This window comes from Botryllus schlosseri, chromosome 7, assembly GCF_051294905.1.
Source record: "Botryllus schlosseri isolate E-star chromosome 7, Bs_hap1, whole genome shotgun sequence".
NCBI classification, from domain to species: domain Eukaryota; kingdom Metazoa; phylum Chordata; class Ascidiacea; order Stolidobranchia; family Styelidae; genus Botryllus; species Botryllus schlosseri.
In genome coordinates, this window is record NC_137242.1 from 21,907,068 (window position 1) to 21,921,288 (window position 14,221).

At 40.7% G+C, this 14,221-nt stretch overlaps 1 protein-coding gene across 2 annotated transcripts in view; it reads left to right on the top strand.

Moving 5' to 3' along the window:
* The window catches only part of LOC145442787 (uncharacterized), a 32,382-nt gene that overhangs the window by 13,149 nt on the left and 5,012 nt on the right, over positions 1 to 14,221 (top strand). For both annotated transcript variants that reach the window (XM_080320780.1, XM_080320781.1), the window contains exons 12-21: positions 688 to 826; positions 1,118 to 1,258; positions 5,147 to 5,243; positions 5,307 to 5,408; positions 6,088 to 6,195; positions 7,024 to 7,209; positions 8,156 to 8,214; positions 8,445 to 8,574; positions 12,076 to 12,273; positions 13,051 to 13,186. In XM_080320780.1, coding sequence (XP_080176906.1) covers positions 688 to 826; positions 1,118 to 1,258; positions 5,147 to 5,243; positions 5,307 to 5,408; positions 6,088 to 6,195; positions 7,024 to 7,209; positions 8,156 to 8,214; positions 8,445 to 8,574; positions 12,076 to 12,273; positions 13,051 to 13,186 — 1,296 coding nt within the window. The remainder of the gene's footprint in view (positions 1 to 687; positions 827 to 1,117; positions 1,259 to 5,146; positions 5,244 to 5,306; positions 5,409 to 6,087; positions 6,196 to 7,023; positions 7,210 to 8,155; positions 8,215 to 8,444; positions 8,575 to 12,075; positions 12,274 to 13,050; positions 13,187 to 14,221) is intronic.

The window sequence follows — 14,221 nt, forward strand, 5'->3', positions numbered from 1 at the left end:
CAAGCTGCCGTTACGAGAAACGGCAAACAACGGCTCGGTTATGATATATTTTTATTGCTTCATTGTGGAAATGGTCAAGCTGCGTTGAAGTAAGCATAACCAGACATCAATAAATAAGTTACGATTTGATTCGAAACTAGGTAGAGTGTTGATTATTATCCTGCTACGAGGTACCGTAGTGGGCCCAGTGGCGTCTAGAGTGTATTGATAACCTGTTATACAGCATGGCAGGTGTTCTTACAATCACGCTACAATGTATATGGAATATCTATTTCCTATTTGGGGATACTTCTTACGCAATGGCGAGCAAAGCTAATACTTCTGATGTAATAATGAGCACTGGCGTTTGAAACTCAGACGTTTGTGCTATCAATAAGCCTGGTATAATATCTCTTCCTTGTTCGCGACTGTTCAATTTATGTCACAATCCTTGTACAAATTAAAAGTAATCGTTCTTTTACAGAGTAATCGTTTAGATATGTGAAATAGTTTCGGGTCATTGGGTCATGGCCGATTGGCTATGACTAATCTGAGAAATAAATACAATGTATTTTAATCAGACACCGCCCTTGGAAATAAGTACAAATCTGAGAAATATGACAATTCTGAGCATAAAACACACTGTGTCAGTAGTGCGGAATGTGTATGATCTTCTCGCCGATGTGAACCTACCTGGTTTTCTCTCAGTAAATCGGGTCGCGTTACACCAGCTTTGGACAGGACCTGTTCCGACGATAGCTTCTACAGTTCCATGATCCCGCTTCGCCAGCCCGAACGATCCAACGCGTCAAACTATTCTCAATTCGCAAAGCCGGAAGTGCCAAAGGTAGGTCTACTTCGTATTTCCTACATTTTCTTTAGAGGGTAAAAATAATTAGTGGTTTTTCGACTATCGGGTGCATCTATTTCGTTCCACTTGAAAATGCTGTGGGTCAATCACGACTTCATATAAATGTTGTCGCCACTACTCAGAAGTGAATCAGGCGGGCACTCACTTTTTACCAAGCCTACACTTGGTCCATACCCTTCATGAATTGGTACATATCGATATTTTCCATTCCCGTATCCTGATTTGTTCTGACTGTCGATGAAATGATTTATTAGCTTGATTTTTCAGGGTGAATTTGACGACTCGTGCTTCGAAAACGATTCGCAGTGTCTCTCGCAGCCGTTTCGTCTCGATTTCGAGCCTTCACAAAGCCAATTTCTTGACTCAGACGGTTTTATAAAGGAGGACAGCATCGTAAAGCCGAGAAAGGTAATAAATCCACAGTTTCAGTAATGATTTCGTCGGTGGAAACCCAGCATACTTGACATGGTGCTCAAGTTTGGGCGATTATGTGTCAAAATGATAATGCCACGATACTGGCGATCTACTTCAGAGTATCGTATTTTGGGTAGTACCTAATTCCAAAGGAATCGGACAATTCGTTTGGAAGATATGATTTGTGGTCGCTGGTCATGAATCTGTACAGTTGTAAATCCATGTAATTGTACTTGCCATTATATATTAATATTAGGCTACAGCTAGCTTTATCTAGTGTTGTGGTGTGGTGTACTCTCAAATGTACTATCACTATCATGATAGGCTTTATTTCAGAGATCGAAGTCATCGTCAGACATGGGGTGATTACTTTATGAATGTAATCGATTGCGATTACGATTACTTCGGAATCACGCGATTACGATTACGATTACAGCAAAATCAGGAAGTAGTCGATTACGATTACGATTACATTGAAAAAGTAATCACGATTACTCACGATTACATTTGTTTTGCTTAGGACTATAATCTTAAATGATATATGGGAAGGCAATACAAGGATTGCGATGAAAAGGCTTAATGAGATATCAACTTTCTTCATACATCTTGCGTCATTTGCTTATTACGTCATAATATATCAATTGCACAACTTTATAGTGCATGATTTATCGCATCCAACGATTTGCATTATTGCCAAGTCTTTACCTGCCGCGCCCCAAATTCTTTAATAGAGTGGGGAGCGTGCTCGAAGGGGACTCAAAAGTATTTCGTAAACCAACATATATTATAGAGCATTTTCGAGAATTTAATTAATTCTTGTAAATGTTTTTCGAGCTTTGCGATTCAAATATCTCTAGTACAGGGGTCACCAACGCGGACCAAATGAGTCGTCCGCGGTCGCTGTAGCAGTGGTGGCTTTTAGGGTGGGCGAGGTGGGCGGCCGCCAGGGGGGGCTGGCCGAAGGGCTCCCCTATTTGGATTATGCGCTTTTTTCAGGGATAATAACGAATAAACATGGAAATCCGTGTAAGGCAAGAATAGGATTCCGTACAGATGTGTCAATCATCATCAAATCTCTGCATTTGTTAGAAAAGTACCATATCCCAATAATCATCACGTCTCTGCATGCGGTAGAATTACTTAGTTTTAATGTCGTCTATCTTTGCACACATGAAAAAATAGACATGGCCGAATCCAGCACCTGGCCAAACCTTGATAGATATATAATAATAACAGATGTAAAGAGGGGTCTGGGGGGCGAAGCCCCCCATAAGTTACGAATAGATACTTATAGGGCGGCCCCCGGTAAGTCTCGCCCAGGCCCCCCGTTCGTATGGCCACCACTGCGCTGTAGCAAATATCCAAATGAGAGATTTGATAGTTGAAGCTCGTTTCATATGAGCAGCAGTTGAACATGGGTCGGCCGACGCCAAGGAACATACGAACGCAGTCGCTCGGGGCACTGCGTGTCTTCGCCCATGCGGCGGCTCAACGGGAATCTATATAGTTAATATTCCCGAGTCTAGACGCGGAGATCGGCGCTTCTGCGCGCACTGCAGCAACGCAACTGAGCTTGGAGGAGCTGGTGTGAGTCCCTGTGAGTGAGCGTTTTTTTCTTGGTAAGGGGCGGAAACCCGGCCCAGTGCTCTGATTGTCTTACTCTAAGTGAAGAAATCCAACTGAACATGGATAAACGACGGGAGTAGGCTACGTGGTAACCCGTCGGTCGTCGCAATAATCAGTACACATTACACAAGAAGTAGCTTTTTGTTTCAAAGCAGTTGGTGACCCCTGCTCCAGTAGATAGCTGGGTTTGAAATGCATACCTGTTCCCCTCAAGAAAAAACATACATAGGCTATATTTTATGGGAACAGGCATTTCGTAGCCGGTCATTACCGCGCCACAATCCCACAACACACCAAAACATATAAGCAGTTTCTTCCAACACGCAACTCCACGGGATGTGATACCAAAGAAATACCTTGGCCGAAACTTAGGGTATTTTATTGTCAATAGCCGCGCTGAGTGGGCGGGACTAATAACTCCTTTCCTTCCAATCTGGTCCCACAATGCCAATGTCACCCGGCGCATCCACAAAGGAATAAAGCCATGACAATTTGTGTGTGCGTCTCACAAAGGATATTCTTTTAGTCTGCTACGTTTGGGCGAGTACAATTTCTTGTGATTATACAACGGACTGGAGGTCGCGAATTAACAACATACAGTAATTATAACAACATACCAGATGCTATGAATATGAATTACGTGCCCCAGCTCCACAGGTAAATCTGACACTCGGGGCTGAGAGAGGTTATAAATGAATAGTAATATAATGCAATTACCAATATTATTGACGAAATTCACTTTTGAAAGTTGACCAACGGCTGAACAGGGGAATTGCTGTTTTGGCTGAATTGCTGATTCTAGCTACAACCCACGCTAACATGTCAGGCTATATAAGCGGATGGTTATGGCGGCAGGTCCAAATGCTAAGTAACGAACTGTCAAATAACGATTGACGCCCGTTTCAAGTAGTTATATGAGAATAAGATATGGTTAACATAAAAATTCTGCCTTCAATTTAATACATATACAGCGAGCTGCTGTTACGAGAAACGGCTAAGCACGGCTAGGTTATGATATATATCAGTAGCTGTTTATTTGTAATGCTTCGTTGTGGAAACTGCAATGTCTTATTCGACGAGTACAAAATTCCGAATCTTCGTCAGGTGCACGTGCGTACGTAGGCCTCCTGCTCGCCAAGCAGCAATGGCAAACTGCGTTTAACTAAGCACAACTAAACATTAATACATGAGTTACTATTTGAAACTATAGGCAGAGTGGTGATCAATATCCTGCTGCGAGGTAGCGGCTTCTGTAGTGTATTGATAACCTGATATACACCACGGGAGGTGTTCTTACAATCACACTACAATGTCCATCGCATGTCTGTTTACTATATGTGGATACTTGTTACGCAATGACGAGCGGAGCTAATACTTCTGACGTAATAATGAGTCAGTGGCGTTTTAAAACAGACGTTTGTGCTAACTCTAACGTGGTATATTATCTCATTCTTGTTCACGAATATTCAGTTTATGTCATAGTCCTTGTACAAAAAAAAAGTAATCGTACATTCACAAACAAATCGATTAGATATGGGAAGTAGTCGATTACGATTACTTCGGATTTTTTTCGAATGTAATCGATTGCGATTACGATTACTTCAAAATGCTGTAATCGTCGTAATCGATTACGATTACTAATCGCGATTACCCCATGTCTGGTCATCGTATTTTCAAAATCAGACATGCAGGACAAATATTTAAATAGAGTAGATTGCTAGCAGCTTTTCTTGAAATGGAAGCGAAATTGGCAAATATGAAGTCGGGAGACGTAAACGAACTTCGTAAATTGATGAACGCACATCTCGAACTTGGCAAGCAAAGGTTTAGATGTTTGCAAAGTCGCAATGTCAAACATCACTCATGAGACCATTGTCATTAGAGCAATTCCCTTATAAAACTTTGCAACTGCATTCTATAACAAACCATTTGATTTTGGGTTATGAATCAATTGTATATGGAAGTTCTGTCCCTCAAGAGCCTTGTCTAAAATATTAATGTCGGTAGAGCGTAATAATAGCAATCTGACGTGAAAAAAAACTTTAATGTTATGTCAATAAAAAAACTTGTATATGTGAGAAATTTTGTCTGGGGAAAGCACTTTTCTCTTAAAATCGTAGCAGGATAAGTCTAAAAGTCAATGTACTTCTGAGTTCATATCAAATTTATAGAATGAAAACATTCATCTCCTATAGATCCTGTTTTGGAATCTTTCAAAGTGTATATTGTATTCTGATTTACGTTAATTTGATTCAGGATGAGAGGCCAATGCTACCGCCCGGCGCTGAAGACGACAACGCGGTGTCCGATTGCAACATGTCGCAATTACTGGACCTTTGCACACCTTTCGATAGTGAGTAGCTAGCTAGGTATTATCGTTTACATGTCAATGTTAAATATTCTTGTTCTCCCCCAGACGCCAAGACGCAAGATAACGCCGGGCCATCGGGACTGATGGATAGAACGCAGCTCACGAGTACGCAAGAATTGCTGGGCTTATGTACGGGGAAATTTCCAGGTGACCGTCCGAACGTGGTATTCTCTCGTCGGATTCTTTGTAGTCATAATTTGAAAACAATAAGATTTTTTAAATATATTTAAATTCAAAATGCATTAGTGAAGTCTCGTGAATAGAGAATGCCTATCGGAGTATAGGGGGGTTCACTTCGCTCCGATTTACTGAGATTTTCAAAATGGGCAACTAGAACTAGAACTACTCACTTTTCAAAATTCGCTACTAGAACTGGAACTAGAACTACTAAAACAACGGGTGATTAGTTGATGGTCAAGGCATGATTCGAGTGTCAAAATGACGTGCTCATCGCGACTAAGAATTAATTTACGAGCAGGAAATTTGGTTTCGATACCTTCTTGCCACCAAATGACCCTTGAAATGTCAGTTGATCGTAAGTCAGCATCCAAAGCAGGCTGCGCAAGGCTACCTGAATTTATGGAAACGGTATTAATATTTGCTATTGAACGAGCCTCGGTATGATCGCAAATACGCTATGAAATAGTAATGGTCTAGAATTGTTTTTGAGGACATGTAATTGGGAATGGTTTCCTTGTCATTAGAAAAAAATATACAATAATATTCTACAAGGTCGCGCTGAAACGGGAAATTTTTGGGTCCAGAATGCGCGGCTCGATTTCACTTCGAGTCTGAATCACAGCAAACGGATTCATACGATATTCAGATACTCAAAGTCAGGCTGCCGGCAGCAGCGCTAAGCAGAGTGCCTTGCCCAAGCTGATGAACGATTCCGGGGACACAAGTTTGGGTGAATTGTTAACGCTCTGCACAGGTAACATTTCACGAGTGACTTTTCATTTGAAAATAGCGCATTGGTGGGGCGCCCAGCTTCTTGATCGGTAGACGATGAATTCAACCCCAGACCAGGTCGTACCAAGGACCTGATCAGTAACACCGGTATCCCTGGCTTCCCCGCTTGGCCTCAGCATTTACGGGATCACATGGATGGGTGGTGCAAGACTTAGAAGCCTTACAAGGCTGTTTCTGCACCTTCCATGTCCATCGGCATATGCGCAAAAGTTGCAGTAAAAGCTGCATTTCTGGACAAGTTCCTTGAAATTAATAGGGTATGAGATAATCGAATCGTTCCGTATTCAAGACACTGTAGCAAAACTCAATGTTGGCCTGAAAAAATTGACCCAGTTATAATATAAATTTCAGCGGTATGGCATGAATGTACGTCGAATCAGAAAGGACCGCAAATTTAAACGACAGTGTAATAATCAAGCGATGTATTCACATATAGTGCCAAATATTTCCAGTAAAATGTCGGTTGCATAAAAATTCGAATAAACTTGCAAAAAGTTGCATAAAAATCGAAAAGAGTTGTAAAAAGTTGCATGAAAAAGTGAAGAGAAGCTGCAAAAAGTTGAAATATAAGATTCCTCCAAACAGCTTAAAACACCATACTACATGTACATAGCAGCTTGCGAGCATCTATGAGAGAATTAACCATATGACATTTATCTTATAAAATTGTACTTCACTATTTTCATAGAAAACACTATAGTACGTGGTGTACAGTGTGAACGACACGAGCTGAAATCGTCGCACGCCTTTAGCTTTCAACTCGGAATGAACCGGGTTCTTTTTTCGGCAGGCCCCGAAAGCGAAAAAGACAACAGCGAATTGGGCGTTCGCGAAAGCACCCGTGACGCCCACACCGGCAGAGAGCGAAAAGCCTCGGACCGGGGCCCCTGCGACATTTCAAACATCGACGACGCTTCGCAGGACCTTTATCGGAACGAACCGATCGACGAAAGTTTCGGGTTCGACGTCTTGTCAGGTCAGTCTCGGAAACGCGCGGAAAAAGTTGATCTGTGATGTATTCAGGATTGGACAGCAAGATAATTCTTAGACTAGTTCTAACCAGGGTTGTAACCAAGTCACAAGTCAATCTCACTTTTATAGTTTTGACTCGAGTCAAGTCGAGTCATTTTCAATTCACCACCGAGTCAAGTCCGAGTCCAAGTCATCGAGCAGAGGGTCGAGTCCGAGTCATGGTATTACGACTCCAGTCCGAGTCCAAGTAATTGTTCTGACTGCTAGGTTTCCAGTCAAAGTCTTGTTAAACCCACTTTTTGTAAGTCTGTTTGGTGATATCGAATGGTCCGCACAAATAATATATTAATTTTCCTCGCGTTTAGCAGTTTCTGGTCGCATTTTCAAGTACCAGTAGACGTGTAATCCCAATAGTGTGGTTACTTTACTATTCTTCAAAATTACAATGAAATGTCGGTCTCGGCCGTCCGAGTCCCGAGTCATATGACTTGATTCGAGTCCTGCGCAATGACTCGTGTCCAAGTCGAGTCAATACACAGATTGACCCGAGTCGAGTCATTTCCGTATTTTGTGAAAATGACTCGAGTCAAGTCGAGTCATCAGAAAATCGTGACTCGAGTCATTACAACCCTGGTTATAACTAAATTTTAATTTTAATTCTAGCTGTCTAATTAGACTAATTCTAACTAAATTTTTATTATTATTATCCAATTGGAGTAATTCTGTATAGTGCGAAACAAGCCGAGCTTGGTGCACAGACACTTTCCAGTCTCGTGCTTATGACAATGAATTCTGGTTTGATATGAGCTTAACTTGATTTTTGTCGCGTTTCCTTCTATAACGAGAATTTTGTTAAATTTGCATGGTTTTGTGGATTCAGTCATTTGAATTCTGATTTAATTAGGAAAAGCTGTCAATTTTGTAGTAGACTGTGATTGTGTTCTTTACAGGAACTGCGACGAAAAAGGACAACGTGACGGAGACGAAAGACTCACAAAATTCGGACTCTGTAAGTTTCCCTCTCGAGTCGGTTTGGCCGATTTGGTATTTACCAATAGTTGGGGGCGGCCATGGCCGAATTATATTAGAATTGGAATTACAGTTGCAGAGGTATTTCTAAATTAGATCTGAAATAGAATTGCTGGATTCGCAAAAAACTTTGGAATGGTGTTGGCAATGTGACATGAAGCAGAGTTGTGAAAGCGGTATCCAATTTGTGTATTGTCATGTACTGTTCAGGATAGCGGCGACGAGCCCATTACGATCGTCAGAACGAAACGCCGCGCCAACGAACGGATGGCCAAGGAGTTCCTGGAGGACGAAGCCGAACTCTCTGGGGAGGAGGGCGGCAGTGAGGATGAAGAGGAAGGTTTGTATTCAAAACTGGTATTCTTTTACTATTTTTGTATTAAGTTTTCAAAAGTACGTTCAAAATAGCGTTGATTTACTTACATTATTGCATCACAATTCGCCTTTCGGTATAAATTACTAACCTATGGATAGATACGCAAATCCAGGCGTTACGCTTGAGCAAGCAGTCTCTCTTATTGCTGAGCAATCTAAAAGTAGCTCAATTTGTAGTGGTATAAGTGGCGAACCGAGTGCTAAAAATCAATATAATTGGTCTTAATCAAAAGCTAGTGTCACGCTGATTCTGAAAATACAAATTAAAATCTAGTCGGCGCAATGGAACTACCTCAAAGCTATGAAGATCGGCATTGTTCCAAACAATCGCTTGCCGAAATTGGCCGTTGTTATGCTCATTGTTTTGCGGCACAGCCATTGTTGGAACATTGCCGATTTTCAGACTTTAAAGGCGGTTTCGGGGTGGTTCCATTGCCCCGACAAGATTTTAATTTGTGTTTTGAAAATCCGTGCGACATTCGCTCTCGATGAAGACCAATTATATTAAATTTCAGCGCTCGAGTCGCCAGCTATAGCGCTACAAATTATGCTACTCTTTAGATTGCTCACGCTCAACAATAACAGACACTGATGGCCGAAGTTTAACCACTGGGGGAGTGGCTTTTCTATTCGCAGGCTAGTAATCTATAACGTAACACTGTACTGTGTCCTTTGTAGTGCCGGTAACTCTGGATTAGAGGCACGCAAAAGTATATCAGTTATCCAAGTATTTCTGTATTGTAGATCTGGAGTGCTGAAGCTGGTTTCGCTTCCTTTCGCTTTTACTTGATCCTTTTTTAGGAGAAACTATGTACTTTTTAGACTTAAAATTTTGCAAAGTAGTAAGTAGGTTGGGGATGTTTTGCTTAGTGTTTGTGATTGAAATTGTGCTAGCGACTTGGTGAAATGGCGTGTGGAACGGCTACGGACACCCAGTGGCAAATTACGAACATGGTGTTGCATTAACACGCAGAAGTGCTAAGAAACAAGTTATACAAGCTGAGAGTGATCCGAAGTTGAAATGCAAAGATTTTCAACCAAAGATGTTATAATGACTTGGAAAATTGTAATACATGGAGAAGGTTCACTGAAATTTCGGAGTTTCACACACAGAACGCGAACGTGAATCTCACGTTCGCAGCATCCCTGATTTTTACGCTGCAAATTGGTGCAATTTCTCCAAAATATGTTCAGGATCAGTCGTGAAGGTCTGAAAATCGAGTCGTTTACTCGAAAAGCTGTTAAGTATAGGCAGGCTACAACATATCTTGAATCGTAACCACACCAGTAAGTATTGCCAAACCTGCTTCAGTACTTCAAAGAAATATATGTGCTTCCTTACTGATCACCCCTGGAATTGATGTTGTCAGGATTATTTTGATAATTTGCATCGTTACGGTGATTTTATCACTGGTTCCAGTCGATACCAATCGAGCATCGTAATGCAGCAAATGCGCTCGTTTCAACAAAAGAGCTCTTTCTCTCTTCTAAAAGTTTTTACAATAGATCAGTGTATTTTTATTAACCAGAATATTTTTGACTGGCACCCGTCAGGGATCAACAATCGTTTCACGAAATATGACGTCGCCGGCATGAAATTTATGACTAATCGGGGCTGACAGATGGCCAATAGGGTGGAGTGAAAAAAGCTAAGTTTTTGCAGAGGTCGGTGTTGGAAAATAACTCATATATTTCTTTTGCCAAAACACGACCTTTTCCATTGGGAGGTGACAAGTGAGTGAGGTAATACCCACCTGGTTCTCCTACTAAAATAACATGTTCCTCCAGCTCTGTTGTCATAAAGCATTTTCCCGTGGGTGCCCCAACCATATTCAAAGTGGTATCTTTTCTTTCATCGAAGTAGAGTCCACTCACAAGATTTAAGTTTTCTACTTCTCTTTGTATTTCTTTTCTGCACCTTTCTCTCGTTGTAATTTGCCGCGATCTACCACAAACGAATCACTTTTTTCGTTGATTATAATAGCACTTTTCACTAAATTTTAGCATCAGTTGATTGACTTTTCGCGCAATAGGGAACTCATTTATGGAAAATACATTGTACCAAATCCAACCATCATGTAGCTCCTTTGGCAACTATGAAGAAAGTTCAATCATACTCTGTACTATCCAAATTATGCTAGGTTGATATAAAAATCAACTGCTAAGTCCTTCAAACAAGATTTTGTTGTTAAAGCAGCAACGTAACAAACGGTCACATGCTAATTGGCATTGCAAACTTGGTACAACCAACCAACATTTTTAATGGCGGTCTAAAAATCAACAATCTTCAAGGCAAAGTTCTATGGAAGTGAGATAGAAACATGTTGCTTCCGCAGATTTTAAACCCAAAACTGGCTTTCTATTGTAAGCGGTTATCAAGATATGGCAAAATTAGCTATTTTCGACTCGTTTGCTGGAATTGATCGGCCACTAGAGAACGCAAGAACCTGAAATCATGATAGAAGTTACTCATTTTAGATATACGACTAAATATCAAAGGCACTTTTTGAATTCAAATTTTTCTTTTTTTCACTCCGCCCTAATGGCCAAAGCTTTAATTGCTATTTTAGATGGTACACAAACTCCTGTTGGCGCAAACTTGGCTGGCGCATTTTGGTAAAAGTTGACTCCCAAGGCGCATAACAATATTACTACATACACAATTGAGTGTCAGCGATTACTTCTTTGACTACCTCCGACCAAACGTATCTTTCCACATAATAATTTGTCGCCGCTGAATTCTGCTGTATCGAAATCCGGTAAAACGCTCTGACACCGGCTGTTTAGTATGAAACTCTTGAAAGAATCTTACTTTTTCGTATTGAATAGTATAGACATATTGAAATGAAGCCGAATATTTTCGGCTGACACTCGTCAGGGGCAATCGTCAGCAACTTGTAGAGAATTGGAAAGAACATTTTATATCAACAATCGTACCACAAAATATGACGTCACCAGCATGAAATTTGAAATACGAGAGCGTTCAATGTACTATTTTTAGATGGTACACAAACTCTTTTTGTTGACACGGCCTTGGCTGGTGTATTTTGATAAGAGTCGAGTACAAGGCACACAAATGAATGTGTGAACGACACGAAATCTGTTCTCTCGATAATTTTTCGTATTGAAAAAAATAGAATATATTCTGCTGACCCTCGTCAGGGGCAATTGTCGGCAACTTGCAGAGAATGGGAATTAGCATCGTAAATCGACAATCGTATCATCAAATATGTCGCTGGCATCAAATCTCTAGTACAAGCACTTTCCGATTCTCTACTGGTTGCTGACGATTACCCCTGACGAGTGTCAGTCGGAAAAAAGTCGCATTTGATTCAAAACTTTAATCTTGAATTTGAAAAGATCTTATCTCTCAATGAGAGTGTACTATTGGATTGTTTATTGAAGTTCCGCACTTCCAAGAAGCTCTTCAAATTATTTTTATGATTTATTTTATTGTTCCAAACAGTTGGTCCGGATGGTTACGAGTCCGACGAAATCGTGGAAGAGCTCCCGGCGGCTGAAGTCATGAACAGACAGCTGGAACGAGTCCATCGTAAGCAAGTGCTCGAGGAGGACCAGAAAGCCATCGAGCTTCTGCAGGAGGCCTTCATGGGTGGCGAGGAGATCGCTCCGAGAGAGAGGAAGTTTCGGTGGAGAAATATCGGTGAGAATGTGTTCTGTTGCTGTCTGCGTCTCAAGTTTACTGGTCCAATGCAAAATTTTTAATTGAAGTCTGTATCCATTATGTTGTACACCTTTTGAATCCTCCTCATCTGTATCTGTAGAATGTCTATTAGAGCCGATATGTTCTTTCGTAGAAATATCTGCAGGGTTGTCGCCAAGTCGCAAGTCAATCTCAATTTTACGAGTCCAGTCGAGCCATTTTAAATTCACCACCGAGTCAAGTCATTGAGTTGAGGGTCGAGTCCGAGTCATGGTGTCGTGACTCAAATCTAAGTCCAAGTCATTATGTTCACTGTTCAATTTTGAGCGCAATTCGGTCCAACCCACATTTTTCAACTCTGCTCGAGTGATATAGAATGGCATTCATAATATCGTAACTTTTCTGGCCTTATTTTCCAAGTAGACGAAATACCAATAACGAGGTGACTTCACTATTCTTCGAAGTTACAATGAAATGTCTGTCTTCGCCATCCTAGTCTCGAGCCATATGAATTGGATCGAGTCATGCACAACGACTCTAGTACAAGTCGAGTCAACACACAAATTGACTGGAGTCGATTCATTTCACACATTTGAAAAATGACACGAGTCAAGTTGAGTCACCAAAATATCACGACTCGAGTCAATACAACCCTGGTTTTTACTGCCAAGTACATTTCAGCAAGACTACTTCTTTTTCGCTGCTTGGCAAATATTTCCGGATTTTAACGATTCTGCTTCCAAAATGGTCATTGTTTTTGTGCTGTGGTACACCCAGATGAAACAATCGATCCGACTGTCTCAAAGTCAGATGAGGAGGATGGCAGCGACGGAGAGGAATTGGCAGACGACTCGAACTGGCGCAAGATGAAATGCGAAAGGGACGAGTACCTGAAAAGTATCGATGTCAACGAGTAAGTATTTTCACGATTCCTTTACTATACATCACGCCGATGGAACTCGTTTATGAAATCAAACAACTTCATAGCATTGAATGGAACTAGTTTGATTTTTTTTGTTTAACCAAAAAAAAACGGAAAGTTTTGATCTAAAAAATCTAAATTTTGACATTTTTTGACCTATTTTTAACTTAATTTGAACCAAATTTGTATGTAAATTGGCATGTATGTAAATTGGGTGTTTTTCCCACATAATGTTAGAATTGTACTACTTATCTACATTTCTGGTTGGAAGTGTCTGTCCTTACAAAGTAGTTTGGCCTGAAAAAAACATTTTTGACTTAGAAACTGACAAAATTTTATATGAAAAAACTTTGTTTTAACAAGATCTGGACCTTTGAAGACATCCAGTAGTTACGTCACGCATTATGGTAGAAATAATCAAAATTTGTTGTAGTACAACGAAAGATACTTTCCTACATTGTCGGGTGGAAAGTGTCTGTCCTTACTAAGTAGCTTGGCAAGAATTGCGAAAGAACGTTCAACAGCAGCAGTTGTTGGCTGGCAACACTCAAGTTCTACGTACACTGCTGGTGACACACCGTGTGGCTTCGTTCTGACAATGTTGTCTACATCACAATTTTTCATCATGCGCTTCTTGATATAAGAACCAATGTCCATGCAGTCTTGCTTCAGTTAGGATAATACGGTACGTTGAGCATAACACCGTATCAACTGATTCGTTTCATTTGACCGTTCATGATTCAGATGGAGCAGACAATGGGCCGTCTACAATGGTAGGCCTATAAAGTAGGCTGCAAGCTGTGAAATGTCAAACGAAATGCAGGTTGCAAAAATATTTTGACTTTGTAAACAATTTTGACAATTTTTTGACCTAACGCTACAATTTTGTCAAAATTTTGACTTATTTTGACATGTTAAAAAAATCGCCGTATTTATAACCTGCTTGAGTGCTGTAAAACATAGAAATGCTTTGTTACTGATGACCTATAGCTTTTAGGGGGCGTTAAAGATATGTCATGCGTGATA